General features: G+C 37.5%; 1 protein-coding gene across 1 annotated transcript in view; it reads right to left on the reverse strand.

Moving 5' to 3' along the window:
* LOC134853223 (E3 ubiquitin-protein ligase TRIP12-like) overlaps window positions 1–23,422 on the reverse strand; it is a 92,598-nt gene that overhangs the window by 62,785 nt on the left and 6,391 nt on the right. Inside the window, exons 2-9 of the mRNA XM_063869184.1 lie at window positions 19,935–20,293; window positions 19,478–19,618; window positions 16,612–16,887; window positions 14,540–14,901; window positions 12,091–12,278; window positions 10,377–10,501; window positions 9,326–9,869; window positions 8,135–9,033 (exon numbers count right to left, since the gene is read on the reverse strand). Of these exons, the coding sequence (XP_063725254.1) occupies window positions 8,135–9,033; window positions 9,326–9,869; window positions 10,377–10,501; window positions 12,091–12,278; window positions 14,540–14,901; window positions 16,612–16,887; window positions 19,478–19,618; window positions 19,935–20,293 (2,894 nt within the window). The remainder of the gene's footprint in view (window positions 1–8,134; window positions 9,034–9,325; window positions 9,870–10,376; window positions 10,502–12,090; window positions 12,279–14,539; window positions 14,902–16,611; window positions 16,888–19,477; window positions 19,619–19,934; window positions 20,294–23,422) is intronic.

Genomic DNA, 23,422 nt, shown 5'->3' on the forward strand with positions numbered 1-23,422 from the left:
AACCAAAATTTTTTGAAGAAATTTGAAGGCTTTCCACAACTTGTTGCCTCGATTAAATCCTAGATATCAGATTTGAGTTGTTTTCGAGAAGTCAAAAACTTTCAAAAAACGGACAAATTTCTGATGGCCATAAATTCTTGGGTTAGAAAAATTGTACGCGAACGTTTACACAGCTTACACAGTGGAGCTTCCCTCAACCCTATCTCGTTTAATTGAACCCAAAATCTCAGATTTGGCATGGTAACTTTCCAGACAATTCAAAAAACTGCAATAAAAACTGTCAAAAATACAGCAGAATTTTGAATTTTCCGAGGGTCATAACTCATTGTGTGAAAAATGGGCGTAGCCGCGTATGAAAGCTTTCCACAACCCGTTCTACTCATTGAGCCCAAAATCTCAGATTTGAAGGGCTAGTTTTGAGAAGCATAAACATAGCAGCATAACATATTAGTTATAGCTGTTAGTGGGTAAAGGAATAGTAATGATAGAGGAGATTAGATCAAGGATGACGATTAAATTGCGCACAAAAAGTACAAACATTAAGCTAAAATGTATTTTCGTTTAATGGGCATTAGCGTTTCGATTGGTTCTGCAAAACGCTTCTGCAATAAATCATATTTCTGTCTTGTGAAAAAGTGACTGGCGGAACTCCACTGAAGTTACCCATTTCAGAACCTTTTAAAGAAACTTTTACATAGGACCGGATTAGGACCAACTTGTAATACTTCAGGCACAAAAAACACTGATTAAAGCTATCACTATAGCATTTTCCAAACTTCTAAACATCAATAAATTAACCATGAAAAAAAATTAAAACAAACTCACAAACCTTCACAATCACAATTAATTCAGGCACAAATTTTTAACACAGGCGAAGCTGAGCTTTGCACCACTTCCGATACAACAATTATAAGATGAGTTAAATTCTTTGGAGTTAAAATGTATCAAATTTTTCCAAGAGGTCCTAGTGGGGTTGAGTAAGGTCATTCAAAACTTGGAGACGGAGCTTTATCGATAAAAGTCTTGTGAAAAAGTAAAGACAAAACTAAATAGCCTTTAAGCTAAAATGTATTTTCGTTTAATGGGCATTAGCGTTTCGATTGGTTCTGCAAAACGCTTCGGCAATAAATCATATTTCTGTCTTGTGAAAAAGTGACTGGCGGAACTCCACTGAAGTTACCCATTTCAGAACCTTTTAAAGAAACTTTTACATAGGACCGGATTAGGACCAACTTGTAATACGTCAGGCACAAAAAACACTGATTAAAGCTATCACTATAGCACTTTCCAAACTTCTAAACATTAATAAATTAACCATGAAAAAAAATCAAAACAAACTCACAAACCTTCATAATCACAATTAATTCAGGCACAAATTTTTAACACAGGCGAAGCTGAGCTTTACACCACTTCCGATACAACAATTATAAGATGAGTTAAATTCTTTGGAGTTAAAATGTATCAAATTTTTCCAAGAGGTCCTAGTGGGGTTGAGTAAGGTCATTCAAAACTTGGAGACGGAGCTTTATCGATAAAAGTCTTGGGAAAAAGTAAAGACAAAACTAAATAGCCTTTAAGCTAAAATGTATTTTCGTTTAATGGGCATTAGCGTTTCGATTGGTTCTGCAAAACGCTTCTGCAATAAATCATATTTCTGTCTTGTGAAAAAGTGACTGGCGGAACTCCACTGAAGTTACCCATTTCAGAACCTTTTAAAGAAACTTTTACATAGGACCGGATTAGGACCAACTTGTAATACGTCAGGCACAAAAAACACTGATTAAAGCTATCACTATAGCACTTTCCAAACTTCTAAACATTAATAAATTAACCATGAAAAAAAATTAAAACAAGCTCACAAACCTTCACAATCACAATTAATTCAGGCACAAATTTTTAACACAGGCGAAGCTGAGCTTTGCACCACTTGCGATACAACAATTATAAGATGAGTTAAATTCTTTGGAGTTAAAATGTATCAAATTTTTCCAAGAGGTCCTAGTGGGGTTGAGTAAGGTCATTCAAAACTTGGAGACGGAGCTTTATCGATAAAAGTACTGCTAGACATTTAAAAGAAAAAAATCGGTAAGATCGACGGCCGATTAGCTAAAAATTTTTTTAATCATATTGGAAAAAATTGCATGTAACGCCCACACGATAGCTATATAAATGGCTTGTGCAAACTTCAGAATTTCGAAAATAAACCGACAGAGCTTAAGTCAACAATCATTCGATTAATTTTGCCTGAAGTTGACTGATTTTTTGGAACTGGTTTTTAGACTGAAAAGTCTATATTCCGATTTCATAACGCTTGCTAATCGCTTGAAAAGCTTTCCTGCGACTGGGCCGAAAGTGATCAGATGAAACAAAAGAAAAGCCACGGGAGTTGGAAAAGAGTCAATGAACTCAAGGAAACAGACAAAAAACTCAACTTCCAAATTGTAAAGACAAAACTAAATAGCCTTTAAGCTCTTTGATTTCACGAAAAAAAAGAAATAATTTTCTGCTAAAATTGACCCAATTTGAGAAAACTGGCTCAATATGTAAGGTTTTTATTCCGCTGCAAAATTTGCTACCATAAATCCACTTCGAAACAAGTCGATCATATTTTTCTTAAGTTGTGCCTTCTGCTGTTCGACAGTGGAAATGTTCTTCTTTATAACAAACTGAACTGAACCTAAATAGAAATTACAATAAAAACTGTGAAAATTCATATTTGAGACAAAAATTTTGAGATTGTGAACAAACTTTAAAATTTTTTCCGGAACAACAAACAACCATTACGACCTATATAGAAATCTTCACTACATTCCCTGACTCTTGTAAATTGAAAAAAAAAATCAAAAAAAGTCAGCCAAAAAATATGATGAGTACAAATTCCGCAAAAAAGACGAAGACGATTAAAAACTTCATCAGTATAGCACTCTATTAAAAGCAGCGATTCGTTGGCCTTTGAAGACATAGCTAACAGTTGGAGAAGTGTCAAGGAATACAAGGAAAATGATTACCTTGTTTTTCTTCAAACAAAAAGCAGAATTCGGAAAATTAATGGCTTTTAAGCTCTTTTAATAACAGTTAAAATTATGACTTATACAGCAGCGGAAAAAAATACCCAGTGATCAAGTTTTCTCAAATTCAATTTTCTCAGAATTTGAAAAAAAACAATGGCTTTAAAACTTTTTAAACATCAGTATAACTTATGCACTATAATTCAGTGGAAAAAAATTTACCCTGTGATCCAGTTTTCTCAAATTCAGCTGACTTTATCAACAAAAATATCAATCAAAAAATATTCTGGATTTAACCACACCCGACAAAAAACGAGGAAAACGGGTTGCTGCTCAGCAAGTAGCACATAATGTTCCGACTATAATCTTTAGAAAAAAAAAGACTTTTTTCAAATTTTTAAATTAGTGTTGTTTTTATTTGTGAGTTGTGTGATGAGAAGATTTGACGAAAACCAATAAGTTAGGGATATTTCACAGTCATAATAAATTAGGCAGATCAGACAACGATTTTTGTCAAAATGACAAAAAAAAAACAGATTTTTTTGCAGAAATTGTTTTCGAATTTTTTTTCCGAAAACAGCGCGGAAAAAACCGATAATTCATGGCATATACTTCTATAATAGGCCTGCTCGCCTGCATTATCCACTCGATTATAAACTAAAACACAAAACACCGGCACAATTTTCTTGACACCGGGACAATTTTTCCAAACTTTTAAATGTCGTTCGAATCACGATTAAAGGACGTTAATATGATATCTCACTCGACCTTTTGCGATGTTTATTTTTGGTACTTGATTGTGCGTCGAAAACAAAAACACACCCGAATATAAAGTTCCTCCCCATTTTAATGGTCTCAACAATTCAACAATTAACCGGAAGAGTTCAAAGTCCAACTAATTATCAAAACAAAGGCAACAAAGGCTACAACTTCACAAACACCAGCAAGAGAAAGCGGCAAAATGTTCTGGAGTTTTAGAACGCACAAAATTTGGAACACGTTCACTAATGGCAAGATAATTGACTTTGCATAAAAAAAAACAAATGAAATATAAAGCCAATTTGCGTTATGCATTCGAAATTTTGGTTATAATTAGCGAGTTTGAAAATTTCTGAGATAGAATTTTCATGATTATACTATGTTAATTAGCTACTAATCAAATTTCAGATCACATGGTATTATCCTCATGGTATTGTCACTCATGGATTCAACACCCGCCAAAAGTAGCATGTTTATTTCCGACTTTGGTTGGGAAAAAAACTTGTTTCGAAAAATCCCAGTAATCTCCGCTGTGTAAAAAGTACTGGTCATTTTATTTTTTCGGCATATCGGACCAAAAATGAATAACATAGAATGAAGTTAAACAAATGACGAAAAGAGCCAACCGTAAAAAACTTGTTTCGAAAAAAATCCCAGCACCCTCCGCATGTGTAAAAAGTACTGGTCATTTAATTTTTTCGGCATATCGGACCAAAAATGAATAACATAGAATGAAGTTAAACAAATGAAGAAAAGAGCCAACCGTAAAATGCACTTCGCTTATGCAAGCAAAAATAAGACCAATAACGCAACTGGGAAAAACCGAATGAGTAAACTTTGAGTCTACAAAAATTATTCAGTGACGCACGCCAACTATGAGCCTACATAATTGCTAAGAGACGCAAACCAACTATGACGCATTGGCAGTACCAGTGAGTCTGAAAAAAAAAAGAAAGTTACCAACTAACATGCCTCAATTTATAGAGCGGACGCTTTTTAACTAGTATACGAAAAAGATCATTACAAACATCCGACCCTGCCCAGGTTCGAACCCCCTTTTTTTTTGTTGCAGGTCTTCTTCTTTACCTCTACGCTACACATCCATAATACCTTGGAGCTAGAGTGCTATTTGTAATAAAATAGTCTGTGTTAACATCCTTAGCATTGGCTGTATTTAATAGCTGGTTACTGATCAAAATGAACACTTTCAAAATGTACACATTTTGTTTCAACAAAATTTGCTTCGCAACAAAAATTGCGTCTTAGGTTGAAAAAAAAGTTCATACAATAACACAAGCTTTGCATGTGTAAATAGTGTTACAGAATTCAAACATTCGACAGACAATTGATGAAAAAAGATTGACTTAATTTTTGTAAAACTTAAACTTGCGAATTTCAGATAAAATATTATCTGGAACTCTTAAGCTATATTATCTGACTTTTGATACAAAAATAAACAACCGTGATAAAAGCAAATTAAAAGAAAAACCAATACAGAGGCGAAGCTGCGCTTCGCAAACACAAACGAGGAAAATGCAAGAAACTCTAGACAGGCAAAAGAAAGTGAAATAAAAAAAAATCCACCCTGACAAAAAATAGCACGTTCTCACTTCTGCCCCACGGCCGATTTTAATTTTACTAACACTAGCCACCAATGAAGCAGTAAAAGTTCGAGCAAAAAAAACAGTTCAATGTTGCAGATTTGAATCTCCGACCTGATGATTAGGAGTGTCACTCACGGTCACTCGGAAGTAAAATAGTGGCCCAGCTAAGGCTGGATGTACCTTTTTTTAATCTTTTCAATCATATACTGTACTGATACGGAAATTTCTATAACTAAAAAAAATGGACTTTACGCGAAAGACTACTTAAGCTTGGCAATAGCCTCTTGTCGGGTAAAATTCCACGCCCAAAATTTTAGATTGAATTCTTAATATCAGATTTAGCAAGTAGTTCTCGAGAATCCCGCAGTCCATATCGGTTTTCTACAAAACAATATAGGGTGCAACAGATTACGCAGGGAAAATCTAAGCATCATTTTATTTGAATGAACTAACAACTTCAGAATCAGCGGGCTAGTTTTTGAAGAAAAGTTGCCAAAAAACGGGCAAAATTTCAAAAATTGGACATTTTCTTAGGCCATATTTTTTTCAAAACGCAGGGCATAGCCGCTTGCGCAAACACTCACATAACTGGTTTTTAGCTTTGGGTTGAACCCTTAATCTCCGATTTGGTAGGGTAGTTTTTGAGAAAAATTTTAAAAATTAACGAAATGTCAAAAAAGGGGCTTGTTTGAGGCCATAACTTTAATTCCATCGAGTTTAGGGAATAACCGCTTGAGAAAATGAGATCCCCGTGATTTGTTCTTTTGATTGAAAGAAAATTCCCCCTACTGAAAATTTCGAAGGCCATAAAACGTGGGATAAACAAAAACGACTAGAAAAATATGCAAGCAGCCGGTTTGTCCATTGGCATCATTAAAAAAAACGGTCCATTAGTTTCTGAGAAAAACTGAAACTTCAGCGAAAAGTGAAAACATTTTCCAAAGCATCGCAAAAAAACACCAAAAAACAAACCCCATAAATTTTCATATAGCATGTTTTTTCAAAGAGGACCTAACACTATCCAAAACAAAGCAAAAACATGTGCTATTAAATTGTTATTCTTCAATAGACTTATATATGATTAAAATAAAATATATCAAAAATGCCACCAAATGAGCAAATTTAATTGCGACTTAGATAAAAATCGAATTGTCATTAAAATTCTTTAAAAAAAACCCAGCCCAGCTCCTAAAAACTACCTGCACCATAAAAAAACTTAACAAGGAGCTTTGAAATGCTAGAAAGATGCCGAACTTCCGAAAAAAAATCCTTTCTGCGGGAACTAAGTCGGTAAAATTCAGCAACAAACTTTCAGTTTAAAAAAAAAGTCCCGACGGGAATCAAACTGCCGGGCTTTGTCGTCAAGCATGGGTGTAACAACATCTTAGAAGAAAGCTTAAACTTCAAAAAAAAATTGGGCTACGAGAACTAAGCGACAAAAATAAACAGACGGACGATAGACCGAAAAAACACAAAAATTCAAGTTTACAAAAAAAACAGGTCAGGGCCGGATTCGAATCACAGGCCTTCACTGTCTCAAGCAGATATGTTACCTCTACGCCAGATACGCCGGAACGTTTGATTAAATCTGCATTTTTTTTAAATGAAGCATATGAGAGATACCAGGCTTTAAGGGAGTCCTGTAAACAATGTTAACTACGGGAAAAAGTCTAATACCCGATTCCAATACCCTTTTATAATTGACACTTTTTGCTAAAAATCATCTCAGTTTGAGAAACACTGCATCAATAAGTAAAAACTTTATTCCGCTGGAAATTTATATCCACTTTCGAAACTAGAACTCTCGAACTTCGAAACGTTTTTCGTGTTTTTTGAACTTTTGCTGTTCGATAGTGGAGTTTGCCTTCCCTTTAACACAGGAAATGAACTGAACTGAACTTAAAATAAAATCGAAAGTCAAAGAGCGAAAAATCAAAATTCAGCGTTAACAAATTTTAAGACTTTTTGCTGAAAAAAAACAAACAATAAAATTACCAATACCTATATAAGAGTATGCACTCTCTTTATGACTCTTAATAACAAATTTCTTGAGATATTTTCAGACAAGTTTTAAAACACTCTTTGAATTTAAAAAATCATTTATATTTTGCATTTTTGCAAACAGAATTACTGGATTTTTTCGACCTTGGGCCTTTTTCCATGGGGGCAGAGAGATGTCATCCATTTTGCCGAAGCCCGTCCCACCTTGAGTAGGCGGATGGAATCTCTCTAACTGTAACCGGAGCGCGGGATTCGAACTCGCAATCTTTGTTTTAAAGGCCGCGCATCTGACCCAATCGGCTATGGCTGCTCGGTTTTTAGAGCTCTGCCCAATCACTAGATAGACCCAAGTTTTTAACTCTGCAGGTAAATGTTCGATAATTAGGTCAAAAAGACTTTTTGGGCCATTTTTGGAAAATTTAGACAAAAAAAACCGCGTTTTGTCGGCGCGCACTCCCCCTCAAATAGTAGCAAAAAAAATAGATGTTTGGATGGCCAGAGGTTCGAATCCCTTCTACATCTAAAAATTGAAATTCACTTTTGAAACAATAATTCGCTGACATTGTTTCGCGCCAATTTCACTTTTATTCTTAGAATGGGTAAGTCACATTTAATTTAGCAAACGAATAATTGCAAACAAACAAAAGATCACACGACCTGATTAAGCTAGAGATTACATCGTAACTAAGACAAAGGGGCACAAATATAATTGACCGCTGAATAAAAAGAAAAGTTTTTTTTTCTAAATGCAACATGACATACTTTTGTGATGTCGAGACTGTGACTGGCGACTTGGAGTTGTGCCAAATGGTCCAAGTCGACACTGCGGATGTCCAAAGTATCTGCTGCAGCAGCCAAGTCCGACAGGTTCTTGGAATAAGTGTGCAGAAAGAGAGATGCCTTCTGTTTCAGCCAGAGTTTGATCTTTTCCTCCGTCACTGCCTCCCAACCAGCCAGTAAGGCCGGAGTTGGAACAGAGTGACTGGAGAAGAATTCCGGAGGGCTGTGGAGCCTCCCATTTGCTAACCCAACTGGCACTCCTGCGGACATTGGGACAGCTGCAGTCCCATTTGTGCCAGGGGGCATCTTGTCCAGTTGAAGCGTGCTCTTTGACTTGGAGTTCATGTGCCACTTCATGGGCTTCAGATTAGAGAAAAAGCTGGCCGCACCTCCTCCTGAGGCGGAACCTTTAGAGCTGTGAGTTGTTGAGGTTTGTCTTGAGTTCGGTTTGACTGAGTTTTGTACTGTGCCAGCCAAAAATGGATCGACCGGATCCAATGTGGCCGGTGTAGTGTGGACATTTAAACTGGTGTCACTGATTTGACTGTTGGTTCGGAAGGGATTGGGGAAGAAGGATCTGGAGAGGAGGGTGTGCAGAGAGGGCGTCTGGTTCGTCTGCTCTGATCTGGTGGGGGGCACAGTAGCAACAGGAACGCCTTCCTGTGCATGCGGCGCACTCTCTGACTTGGTTCTCCTGGACCTCTTACTGGAAAGTGGGGCTGCAGTGGTGGGCATGGAAGGTGGCTTCTTCTTTTTACTGGATTGGACTGGATAGTCTTTTCTGGCGGCCACGATACTATTGTACAGATTGCTCATGCGGCTGCTCCCACTCTCCCCCGAGGGGGCATCCGAGGAGAACTGGCTTCCGACAGGAAGTACACCTGGTTTAAACATGAGATAACCACCATCATCATCATACACTTGGTTGTGCAAGAACTTGGTTGTATTTCCTGGCTCTTTTTTCCATTCCCCCACGAGCGAAATTTTACTAGTAAAATTTTGATCAAATTGACAGATTGTTACAAAAATTGACATGCGGACAAATTAAGCAATGACAAACATATTTGGTCTTCATACTTAACCTTGTAAAACCACTCGTTACAGCATAAAATTGATGCTTATGTGAGGTGGTAGGGGGGGGGAAGAGCGGTGTTTCTAATTCTAGTTATTTACCTAGCAAAGAGGAGAGCATTTGCTCGTTCCTATCTGGCGCCCCTCTTGAGCCTGATGCGGCACTGGCCTGTAGTGACTTGTAGGCCATGTGCAAGTGACTGACAGGATGCTCTTCCTCTCCCCACTCCAGATCTCCCGGCGATGGGGAAGAAGAGGAGTCCACATCGAACATGGAATGTCTGTTCCTGGTCAGTTCCAGCAATCCTGGCAACATCCTTGGCTCACACAGCTTGAACGCATCTGGCCTGGAAGTGCTGGTGGAGTGTGTGTGCTGTGCCAGCTCCATGTTCACTTCTAGATGAGTCAGCTTCTCCATCTCGTGCAACAAGCCCTCTCTGCGGAAGCAGACAGAGAAGATGGCGGGTAGCTTGTGCAACAGGAGGAAACTCATCTGGACAGCGGATGCAGCGACGTGCAAGTCCTCAGACGACAACATGCGGGCCATGTCGCTGGAGAGGGAGTAGCCACGCAGCACATCTGCCAGCAGGGGCGCACTGGACAGGTGCAGCATGCGTCTGATCGACTGCAACACTCTGTGCTTCACCTGATCACACAACTCCACACTGATACTTGTGCAATGCATTGAGATATACATGGCAAACACACGAGGAACGTAATTAGGTCACTTAAAAAAAGAAAAAAGCAAAATCATATCTAGGTTTCTTTGACTTGGTTTGTCCAAATTTAGCTGATCGGAACAATATTTTTCAATTGCACTAAACCATAAGAGTTTAAGACTGGCTATTTCAATTCGATCAAACGATTTCAACTATGCTCAAAACGTGTTATTTCATATACGGTATGGGAATATTTCATAATCAACGGTTAACAAAAACTAAAAATTGGTATATATTTTTGTCAATTCTTAGGTTTCCACTATTTGGTTTCAGAGTTGAGAATCAAAGTGTTTTCACAGATCAAAACATTCAGAGTCAAATCTAATTTCGATTTCAGACATGATTGAGAAGCTGACTTGACAACGGCAAGAGACACATTGGTGGAAACTAAACATGTGGATAGTGTTTAGGCAGTTAGGTAGAAGTGGACAGACCTGTTTGGCTGCTGCAGATGATGAGTACATGTGGTACAGACAGGGGAAGAGACTTCTCACAAACAGACCACACAGCTCCCCTTCGCCCTCCAACACTCCCCCACACCCACCCTCTGCTCCCTCTCCTGCAAACACCCATCCTGTTCAGCTATTACAAAACTGAGGCAAATAGAAAATATTATTGACAGACATTCACAGCCGAGTTTGAAAAAAAATGGCTTAGGGCACATGTTCGCCAAGTTATCGAATGATGGTCTACCAAAAAAAAAATCAAAAATTTATAACAACCTTTATACATTACCTTATAAGCGGGGGAAATAGGATAAAAGCAAAATGTAAAATCTGGGAAATCCGATAACTAAGTTCCGTTTTCTTGACCTTTACACATTCGATAGGGGAGTTTGCTTTCCTTCAGTAGGTACAGTAATTAATAGACGAAATAACAGGATGATTACCAATAATAGTAAGAATAGTTACAATCAGAAAAACTCCACGCTTTTTGGAAAATAAGCAGACAAGGCGAAAAACCGACTATTCAATTTGAACATAATTCAATTTCATGTACTGAAAGACAAGAGTTCCGACCGTTTTTCAAATTCCAAACCTTTGGGTGCAAAGTCAACCTCTGTGCCAAGTGTGAATAGGCCTGCAAATTGTCGAATTTCAATAATAAAACTAGTTCAAACATACCACAAACCCGAATAAAAATGAAAATTTTTTTAAACAATGTTCATTCAAAAATGGAGAGGAATTTTGTATTCGGGTGCGGCTAAGTCTTTTTTCTTTTTGTTTCCTACGCAAAATCAGGTATGACAAAAATCATCAGAATAGGTCGAGTAATATATCATATTTAAGCCCTTTCAAATAAGATTCGAACGACATTCAAATAATTTCCTTAAATTTTCCAAATGTCCAGAAAACCGGTTTGAACTTTCTGATTTTTCGTCTAATTTCAAGCAAATAAAGCGAGCGCGTAGGCTTGTACACAAAAACAAAAACGAAGCTTCGCTTCGCAAACACTAGCGATAACACGACAAAAAGTAGCCTTATTGAGTGCAATAAGAAAAAGTACAAATAAGCCTCGAATTAGTAAAAATTCGGCTGCGTCTGGGATTCGTTCTGCGAACTAGAGATTATGAAACTCACGCACTAACCACTCAGCCACGGAAGCTTGACAAATCACAAACACTAGCCACAAATAAAGCAGAGAATAGATGCTAGGAAAATTCCAAAGCAACAGATCATGATAATACCAAAAGTGTCACCAAATAAAAGAACAATTGTAATAATGAAGTGTTTAAATTGCGAATTAGGTTTATAGATTTGAAGTTATTGGCAGGAAAAAGTCTAGTTCCCGATTTCAACAGTACACTTACTCTCACTGTGTAAAGAACTTTAAAAAAAATCAAAATTCAAACTACAAAGACAAATTTTACTGGAAAAATTTTCCTCGATTATTTCAAGGGATGACATGAGGTTTGGTTGCTGCTTATCCAACATTACGTCGCTATACAATAATCTAGCGAAACTTGTGAATGAGAAGGCGATTTTATTCAATTGGCTATGTACCAATTAAAATCGACTTGTGAAGCTGAATTCAACCTCGATTAGCACAATCAGCTCTTTAGTTATTAGAAAAACACTTCATTAGAACTACAAGAAGACATCCCTTGAGAAAATTTGAGTTATTCAGCAAAAATTGCCGAGAACAGACCTGGTTGTTGGGAGTGACATGCATTACTAGTGTGCATGGGGGCCTCTTCTCCCCCATTTGCAGCATTGTTGCTGCTGGGCCACTCACTCCTCCGAGCAGAGAGGGGGGCCAGTGGATTGGGGGTAGAGAGCAGGTCGTCCACTTCATGCAGTCCCTTGTCGTCCGGCGGCACACTGGGCATCAGATTGCTAGAACACCACCAGTTTATAGCTATAAGTAAGTATAACAGACCGCAACACCACGACTAACTCGCAACAACAAACAGCTTGTATAAGTTAGCAATTACGACAACTCGCAAAAAAAGCGATAACTGGCAATAAACTTGTATGATAAACCCTTAACTGCCCAAACTAAACCATTAATTATAACGTAATCCCACTTAACACTAACGAAACGTCCTTTAATTCTATACTTAATTCAAAAGCAATATTGCTGAGATATGAATCTTTTTTGTATGCGTTGCTATAAAAACAAAAATTGAAAAGTAAGGAAGTTGAAGTTTTCAAATTTTTCTTTTTCAACATTAAGCAACATAAGTTTAAAAGGGGTTTAAAAGTACGACCGTTGAGCGTTCCTAGCTGTTAGAATTGTGGAACACGCAGAAACAAACTTTGATAAATACTTACTAAAATATTTCTACCCGTTTGAAAAATCTGTGTGATGGGGCAAAATCTAATTTTTATAGAATAACTTAATGTCATGCAAAAAACTTAAGAACGAGCTCCAAACACGCAAAGACATCCCCGGTTTATCTATCAAAGATTTCGTAACTATGTCTGAGTGCGCAGCAAACATGCCAAAATGTACGCCTGTTTCGAGAGCATTTCAACGCGAAAGAGAATTTGGAGTAGAGTCAAACACCATGGGGGACACGGCAACTTCCATGAAACTTCAGGCAAATCTAAGAGGGAGAAACTTTTGTCTCAAAACTCAGCGACCAACTGTTTGTTTTCAACACTGATTCATACATACTCATTCTTGAGCGATACACAACTGGCATGCTGATGGCAGTTTTACAAGTTGTCCTTTAATGATTTATCAAAAAAACACTGCTCACTGTTTTTTATTACAACTCTAAACTCAGAAGCAATACCAACCAGCAATTTGGGTTTCATGTCAACTTAACCTCTATCAGAGCCAACAAAACCTGAAACTGACTTTGTAAAAGCAGCAATTCAAACAAATCAGAATTTTCTTAAGTGTCTATAAAAGGTTACTTTTTTCATTGTGCGCAGACTAATTAGCGAAAAATTCAGAAAATAGGACTGGCGGTTGATTACAGAAAGGACAATCATTGATGAAAGAAACTTAAATCTATTATTGCGCTAGCTCTCATTCCTTAAACTCGTAGCTCTCCTTCCTCATTTGAAGCTGGCACTTGATCTTTGCTCGCCACTACAACTGAGAATGAGCAGCTCAAGCCATATCTCGATTTTTTGAAGAAAAAAAACGTGGTTGGAAGTATATGCTCTAGGAATTCAACAAAAAGAGCCAGATTTTTAAACAGCTATATGGAATCAGTTAAACAATGCTATAAAGGTAAACTGAAAAACAACTTTATTTTATTATTATCTCCCGGTCCTGCTCAAGGAAAGACCAACAGTGGGGGTTTTGCACTGTATTGGCAACTGCAAGAGAACTTGCCTACAGCACAAAAAACAGAAAAATCAGTAATGTGGCAACTAAAAATAGATGAAACTAAGGAATCATTAAGACCTATATGAGAATAACCACTAACTTTATGATTTTTAATAAAAATGCAAAACTTCTTGAGAAATTTTCAGAAAAATATTAACACAGAGCTCTTTGAATTATAAAATCTTTTATAATTTGCATTTTTGTACAAGAGAATTATTGCTGACAAAAACAAAAAATCACCATGATCTACAGTCACGGACAATGAAGTTGCAAATAGTGGATTTCAACGACTAAATGCACGAATTTCATCTATATCCACGTTTTTGTATTCTTTGCGACTATTGAAATATAGAACTGAAATTTTGACAGATGCTAGATGAAACTAATTGGAAGGAGCTAATTGGATTAAACATTGAGAAATCTTGCCTTGAAGGCTTACAATTGCCAGTATATCATAACTAGTCTCAGGTTTTTCGCTCCGGAAACATCCTCAAAAACAACTCAAGGAATTTGAATGTATGGACTCAATTTGGTTTTTTAGGACGCTGATAATCTATAACTAGTCTCTACGCCGCGGAACAGACAAAAGAATTGAAAAAATTACTAGGTCTGGCTTGAGAAAAATTTAAATTTTAACGAGTAATTTCTTTCTTCACAAAAATGTGAAGAAAAAATCCGTTCATTTGCTTGTTGAAAGCAAAAAGACGGCCATAACGCTTAATAAAACCTTACTCCCCATGTGCAATGACAAGTCTGATTACCGTGAATTAATTTGAAAGCATCAAAAATAGAAGATCCTTCGAAGTCTTACTATATGAGGGTTGTGATTTCCAACAGCTCTTGGGAGTTCTTTGGGAGTATTCTGAGTTCCCCATTGGGAGAGGGAGATTTTCTGCTGCCAGCCTCTGTAAACATATCCAGAATGGGCGTGGATGGAGGGGGCGCCTCGAATTGATTGGGTGAATTGGGGTCGGGGGGAGTATTGACTGGGTTGGCGGGGGAGGAGTGAGCAGAGGCGGCTGTGGGTCCTATGAGCAAGTGTAGAATTGTGGAGTGGATGTGGTTGCGGAGGAGCTGTGTGGCCAGACTAGCACTGCTGCCGGCCACAGAAGAGAGCAGACGCACCACCAGCCGACTACACTGGCCAGTCAGCACAGGCGGAGAGCTCGACAACTAACAACAACAACAGCATCATAATACTTTTTGTGTCACAGAGGCGAAGAAGAGCTTCGCACAACTTCTGATGAAAAAAATATATGTCAAGAAAAAAAGTTCTTTAAAAAGTTCTCAGATTGGAAAATTGTTGCGATACGTTTTTGAAAACTGAACAAGCAAAAAATCAGTTTGACTCCAACTGGCGTGTTTAACGGCACACTGATGAAAAAACGAATTCTGGTTTTTTTTTCAGGTACAGTTGCCGAACAATTGTATTTCATTTTTCACGAATCAAAACAAATAAGACTAAAGAAACAACACACTTCACCTGAAAAAACTCAAAACAATTCTAAAATTACTTAACTAGTGCAAATGATAAATTTCAAAACCAATTCAAAATCCTAAAACTTATTCTTCTGGTTTAAAAAAATTGCTCAAAAAACACCGAATCAAACAAGGCGGTAAAAAACAAGAAAGGGACAGTGATTGAGAACAAAAAAATGATTTTGACAAAATTTGAAGTCACAAACACCAATTTTAACTCCTAAAAAAGAAACTCCGATCAGACAAAAACAAGTCTACAGAAAGAGTAAGTTGAACAAAAACTCAATCGAAAAAACGCAATCAAATTAATATTGATTAACATAGCCAACTAACAGTTGGAGAAGAGTAATGAACGCAAGAAAACTGAAAAAAAAACTGACATGTTATTCAAGAGCCTTACACTTTTTAATTTTGAAAAAAAATATAGATGGCCTTAAAGCTCTTTGAAGAACAAAATTTTGAAAAAATCAAATGTCGAAAAACTTAAAAAAAACTACAGAAAAATGTTAAAACTAATTTACTATTTCATCTGCTCCAATAAGAATGCAATAAATTCAACCGATTGAACAACCCAAAATAATAAAAAGCCTATACCACTTTTGTTAGTTGAACTGAGAAAAAATATCAAAAAAAATCAAAAACTGAAAATATTTTTTGTTTAATTTTTTTTGCAATTTTTAAAAATAGTATAGGTCTAATTAAAATTTTTCTAAAACTTCATATCGGAATTCAATTACTCCCATATGATACCAAAGAAAATTAACCGAATAAAAAAACAATCGGAAAAAACGCCAACTTCTAGCGCCGAAACTCTACCTAAAATTTTCGGCACAAAAGAAATACTCTGAAAACACGTTTAACGGGCACCCAAAAACAATTCCTGGCTCTTTTCCAGTCCCCCCTTTGTTTTTTTCTGAAATTCAATATATGGAAATCAGTTTTAAAAGCTTTTTCTCAATATAAACTGCATTAAAACGTGTCAGCGTGAACAAGTGAAGTTTTTACAACATTTCTTTCATGCAAAATGCCGTGTGAACAATTTTTAAACAGCTTAATTTTGTAATCTGTTTGTAATTTTCCGAGGGGGGGACTGGAAAAGAGCTCAATTCCCAATACACAATTACTACACGCCATACTATCCATGGTTTTATTGAAATAATATCCATTTTAATTTCGCCCATTCTGTGAACAAATTGCTTTACGGGAAAAAAGTCTGGTACTCAATTGCAATGCCTTTGCTTATCGAAAGGATAATTATTCGAGAAAAAAACGTTCTAAATCAGCAAAACCTCATAGAACAATAATAACTTTTCTTTATTTGTGATGACCGGGCTCCTTGAAACTCAAATAGTGGATAATAGGCAGAGGAGGGGGGGGGGGGGGGGGGGGGAGATGGCTACTTGCCAGTTGTTGGAGCGTGAGGAGTAGTGAGGGGGACAGGATGAGGTCGAGTGTGTTGTGGTCGAGGATGAAGTTGTCCACTAGGCGGGAGAATGCCAGCACTATGCTGTGGGTGCACTTGCTGTCCCCACCGGCCCCCTGGCCACTTGTGGTGCAGCCACTCACTGCCGCTAGACGGGAGCCCAGATCCAGCAGACTGGCTGAGATGGAGTGGAGGAGGGAGGGGGAGGTGACACTCTGACAGCAGTTGGCCACCACCGACAGGGCACTGCGCTGTGCCTGCAAACAACAACAACAACCAATCACAACTACTACTCACACACAAACACAAGTGTTTGATTAAAAATTTGATTGATCTTATCCGGGGGTGTTAATAGAGTCGTGCAGTTGCAGCATGCACTGGAGAAAATGGAACTAGATAATTTAAAAACGTAAAAAAGCAAAAGTAAAACAAACAAAAACTCTGCAATGTGCCAGAATCAACTCTCCGAACTCGAGATTAAAAGCAACACACACACTAGCATGTGTTCTATGGCCGCTGATCAATAAAAAACAGTAAGAGCCCAGCCAAAGCTGGGTATCTGTTTGATGAAATTTTCAAAAATTTACAAATGCAAAAGTTTTATGTTTTAGAGCAGGCAGAAAAAAATCCAAGCAACACCTGTTCTTTCGATTGAATCCTATATATCAGATTTGTCAGTAGTTTTTGGCCACAATTATTTTAAAACTCTGTCAAAAAAGCATACTTTTCCAAGTCCAAAACTAACTTTCTGCTAATCATTAGGGCGTAGCTGCTTAAGCAGTGAAAACTCCTATTAGCTGTTTTTTTTCTCCATTTAACCCTTAATCTCACTTTTAGCCAACTAACAATAGACAAAATCAGCAAAAGTAGTTTTTGACAAAAATAATTTTCTAAAAAACGGGCATGTTTTCAAAAATTGAACATTTTTTCATCGAAAAATTAGGGCCACACCACTTGAGCAGAGATCGACGAAAACCTGTTCTTTCGATTAAACTCTAAAAAATCTCACAGATTTAGCCAAGTAGTTTTTGCTAAAATGAAAACAATCCACGCAGAGGCGAAGCTGAGCTTAATACCACTTGCGATACATAAAGCCACCATATCGTAAAAAAAAACGCCAACAAACAACACCCCGAATTTTTATCTGTTTTTCTCAAAATGGAACTAATTTTGATTAAAACCTGTGGCGGAACACAACAACCAGAAATGAACTAGCATAAAAAGTTACAGAGCGGTAACTATGCAGAAAAAAAACGGGATAAATGTTCCTAAAACAATCCAAACGTGGGATTTTTTAAAAGCAGAAAATGTTGCAACTTTTGACTTTTTTTCATTTGATGTGCCATTAAATTTGATGTGCCATTAAATTGAATCGACTAGCACACGAAAAATCTCAGACATTACGAGGAATAAGAACAAAAAACTGCTCTGAACTAAGTCCAAACACACTAGGACAAAAAATTATCCAAAAGAAAAATGATGGCGAAAAAAACTGTCGTCCATTTTTATTTTTTTTTGCTATCATCAAGTTTTGATAGGTATAAAGACGAAACACCTGAATCATATTAGCCTGCTTGAACTTGACTTGCGAATGAAAAAAAAAACACTATATCGAAGGAGAGAAAAAGAACAAGAAACAAATAGCACAAACAAAACAAAATTGTTATTTTGAACAAAAGAAATTCTGAAAATTACGAGCAAAATATGAAAGCACTTAAGGCCTACTAAAACCGAGTCTCTCATTACTTTAATTACCTTCGCCGCAAATAATATGATAAGAACTGCAGGCCGATCAAGAAGTATCGAGGAAAATATCCCAATAAAGTTTTGAAAGAGAAAAAACTAAATAGAAAATTCCAGAAAAATTATCGACCAAATTTCGAAAAAATTTTCATATTTTTTTTCGAATTTTTTCAAACAAAACTGAAATAAATTTAAAAAACGAATGGAAACAAGCTAAAACAGAACATTAGGCAAGAAAGCCGACAGAATTAAAGCCGACACTTCATAAGCTGAAAAACAGCCAAAATACTTTCGGCAAAAAAAATCATGACATTTGCATCTACCCGCTAAAATGCAAGCTCTAAACAGCCAAAACAAGTACGCTACATAAGCTGCATATTTGTAAATCTACCATTTCAAACAACTTTCTAAATATTTATCATTCTGTGACCAAAGTTGTTTGCGGGAAAAAGTCTAGTACCCGGTTGCAATACCCTTGCTTATCGCTGATTCACCCACTGATATTTTCGAAAGCCGATCGTGTGATAAAGTAAAAAGGGAGAAGCTGAATGTGCTCGCCAATAGTGGAGTAGCCGGTTTGCCCAAAGGATTTTTTTGAAAATCAGTAGAGTAGTTCTTGGGGAAACTTAAATTTCCTAGAAAAGGGTTGAAGTTTGCCAACGCTTCTCAAAAAAACCAAATCCCATATATTTTCATAAGACCCGCTATTATCAAACAGGAACTTGCAACTAACTATTCAAAATTGAAAGGATGCTATAAAAACGATGTTGTGAATACAGGCTATACAGCAACAGCATAAGGTAACATTTTTAATGAAGACTTTCATTTGTGACTTGAGTAAAAACATTGAAAACAATTTGTTGTGTCTCTTTTTTCTCCAGTATATCGAAGAGATCTTTCACATTAAATGTGAACTTAGAATATGTATCGTATCTGTCGTCCATGTTTTTTGTGGGAATCAGGAAACATATTTAAAGACATTTTTACATGACAAAAGATGAGGAGTCCAATATCATTGATTATATGAATCAGAATGAAGAGGTTATATTAAATGACAAGTTGAAATGGCTAACGAGTGCGTGTGTATTTGTGTTGCTGTGTTACCTGGATGGAGAAGAAGTCTAGGTAGAGGAGGGTGGCGTGGATGGCGCCCGCGTGCAGCAGAGTGCGGTGGTGTCTGCGCGACAACATCTCCAGGGCGCACACACTCTGCTCCCCCACATCCATACACTCTATGTGCTCAACCTACACACACACAATAACAACAACAAATATAAACAAAAAAGCTGCGTCAACAGCCTCTTGTAAATAGCTTACAGTAAGCTGTTTGATTTCGCTCATTTAACGGTTGAAATTTTGAGACGGAATGCTTAGGATAATGCTGTAGATGATTCTCCGACCCGAAAACGCTGATCATTTTTTCTTCGTTTAATCGTTGCACGATTTCTCTACATGACAGTCTCTGGAAATTTTAGGGGCACAGTTGAAAGAAGGTAAGGCTGTTGCAGATAAAGTAGCAATTGTTCAGAGGAGACTGGATGTTAAGTAATCACTTTCTTACCTTTTGAAGCAGCAGAGGCACACAGTCCACTACGACTGTGGTGGATCTGGGGAAGAGTTGCATGAGGTAGGTGAGAGCCCTGCAGGCCACATTCATCAGCTCGAAGTTGTGCTCTTTACCCAACAAATCACTCAGAGCAGCCACTGTCTGTTTGGTGGGGAACCCGGCAGCACCTCCCCCTCCCAAATGTGCAGCAGCAGCCGCCGAGGAAGTGGGGGTGAGGTCGGGGTGGGTGTCGTCCTCGTTGGCCATGACCAGCAGCTGACACATCTCCAGCGCCGCCTGCAGCTGCACACTCTCATCCCCACTCTGCAGTCCCTCCAGCAACTGCTGCACCTTACTGCTACTGCCCCCACCCACTACACAATACAACCACATACTAGTAAACAAAGACACACACACACACACACTGCACCCATCCACAGTCAATACTCACATTACATAAGATAGTGCGGATCATGTTAATCGAAAGCGGCTACCGTTTCTTTCCAGTTAAAAAAAAAAGAAGTACATTCAACTAGGGCATGTCTTGAAGCTACGGCACGTCATGGACTCATGTTAACTAAATATTATACTGATTGTCAATACTGTCTGCAAATGGCACAACTACTACCTCCCATCAACAGGGGATATCTGATCAGGAGGTTGCAGGATATCTGATGGCCTAGGCAGAGAGCCATATTGAGATGGGGCACAATGTATTCTAAAAAGATGAGCACGCGGAATTCTTTGGAAGAGCTTTGGAGCAATATTCAGTAGCGTAACTAGTCTTGGACATATTTGAAAAATTCAGAGGCAGGGCACTGAAAGACCACCAAATTTCACCAAAACTACAGAGGGTAAATTGTCTAGACTACACCAAGTTTAACGACGCGCCCACTTCCAAAGTTCTCCCACTACGCCGCCTGATACTTCCTCGACTGAGGAATTATTCCCCCGTTAAACAATGCGCACGTTAGCGCAGCTCATATTCCGCTACTCAATTTAAATACCTATATTAATAGGATAGATGCTAACGTCCCCCGAACTGTTCCCACTGCCCCTAACCCCAAAGAACTCTCCATCTCTTAACTTCCCCAGACCCGAATGTACTCACCCCAATAGACCTGTGCCTACGGCCGGCCGAAATAGCAGTGTTCCTTATGATAAGTTATTTTCTTTTTGAGTTCCGTTTGCGCACTTAATCTGCTTTACTAATTCTCAAAAGCAACTGATTTGAAACCGTGAATTTAATCTTTGGCTCTATAGCTAAACATAGCCAATCGAAGATTTGAAAAAGTAATAAACGTAAGTATACAAACGAACACAGATATTAATGAAAAAATCTCAGCTTTCGAATTTCATAGAAAAAAAACAGATGCCCTTTAAGCTCTTTGGATTTCTAGAACAATTAGTGATGGCGCTTTTTTTGATTAAAATTAGCCCAGATTGAGAAAACTGGATCAACAAGTAAAGTTTTTATTCCGCTGAAAGTCTGGAAAATAAATTCGACTTCCGAAACTAGAAATCGTTCACGCCATTTCCACATTTTTGCGCCATTTCCGCGTTCCTATTTGAAGAGTGCTATTTACGCCCGTTTCAGCAGATGAATTTCAATTGAACTCAAAAAGTGCATAAATACCTAAGGGTATTCATGAATGCATCAATATGTATGAATGCACATCTGTAGTTATTAGAGTATTTTAGGATTCCTGAAAAAAAATAGTAAGACGTATATAGGAGTCTTCACTACGCTCGTTACTCTTAAAAAGAAATAGTTGGTATATAATAGTGGTGCATACAGCTAAAAATGGTATATATTCGAGGCATTTGCAATATGATCATATTATGACTGTTCATTCGGGTTTCCAAATACGGTACCCTCCGCTTTTCAGTTAACGAACATCACGTTCCTGACAGCAAGTAACAACGACAACAATCAGATATCCCGCAGCTTTTACCCTCGTTCAATTCCTTCTATAGGTCATTTACTGGGACTGAATTATCAATGATTTGTGTTATTTAGATTTCTTAAAGGCGATAGACACAATCGACCACAACAATCTGCTTTGGAACGTCCTCACATTTGGCGCATTCAAACATTTATTATATTCTTTGTAGGAATCTGGATGAAAAGCCCCGATCTGCAAAAGTCGCAAGATCTGTCTCAAAACTCCAAACCGTAGCCTCTGGTGTAGCCCAGGGCTATTTTCTAAAGCCCATACTATTTTTGTTCCAACCATTTGACAAATGTGGAGGAATATTTATGTGGTTTTTTTTCAGTTGTGATTCGAACGGCAATGAAAAATTTCCAAAACGTTTTTCCAGTTTCGAGAAGAACTAGTTCGAAGTTTTTTATCTATCGCGTAATTTCGAGCAAGTAAAGCGAGCGAGCTTGCTTAATTTAGGCCGTTTACAATAGCTTATTTGTGGTTAAGTCTAGTTTTACTCGAATGTATTAGTTTTTGGAATTAACGCCATTTTGTGAATCAAAAGCTCAAAATATTTATGCAAAAAAGGCTTCGAATTGAAACCTGGCTCGGTATATTAAATCACAAATTGACACCCCACCGCATAAACCAATATCGACCCTGTAGTATCATTAAGTTTCTCTGCAGCATCCATTTCTTCTCCCCTAAAAATGGAGTTTTATTAACGCAATTTTGGGCAAAAAAAACTGAAAAAAAAAATGAAATTCTTATTTTTGGGTTTTTCTTATCATTTATCTTCAAAAGCGGTTGTCCAGTTTGCCTGTTTTTCTAAGACTGTCGAATATGCCTAGTTTGTAGTTTATTGTTCAGATCCTTGTATCACACCACGCAAAAAAAAACGAAACTAATTTGAAAGATATATGGTCGGAACAGGTGGCGTCCCTCATGCTTGAAGGACCGAATGCTTGAAATTAATTTAGCTTACTTTCAACCAATCAGAATTGAGCATTCAAAATCTCAAAGTAAATCGCAAAAAACTTAAAGTAAGAAAAGAAATCCAGGCCATAAAAGTTAATATTGACCGATTTGATAATAAGCAGATGAGTTTTCAAGACTGGAAACCTCTTATGATTTTGACCTCATTAATCTTGATGATTATCTGAATAGTATTGCGGTTGTAACCCGCAATTTGTAATATTTTTGATTATTTTCCACTGATTTAATACATTTTCTGTTAATATTGACTTCGATTTTGTGAGAAAGGCATTTAGCCAATAGAAACGCTTAGCGATTTTGATTGGTTGAAATTTTTCAAGCATTCGGTCCTTCAAGCATGAGAACCCTCCCCGTCGGAACATTCTATGCTTCTTGCTCAGTAACCGGCTATCCTTGTCGACTTTAATAATCATCTACCTGACTCTATCTTCTATAGCACCTATCCTATGCTGATTACTTGAAATTAATATTTACTCGTCTCGTCGTATTGGTAACATAAACGGATCTGAATAGCTTACAAAGTTGGAGCAGTTGCAATAACGTTAAATTCAAAGGAAATCTATTTTCTGATAATCAAAGCTT

Source organism: Symsagittifera roscoffensis, chromosome 8, assembly GCF_963678635.1.
Source record: "Symsagittifera roscoffensis chromosome 8, txSymRosc1.1, whole genome shotgun sequence".
Taxonomy (NCBI): domain Eukaryota; kingdom Metazoa; phylum Xenacoelomorpha; order Acoela; family Convolutidae; genus Symsagittifera; species Symsagittifera roscoffensis.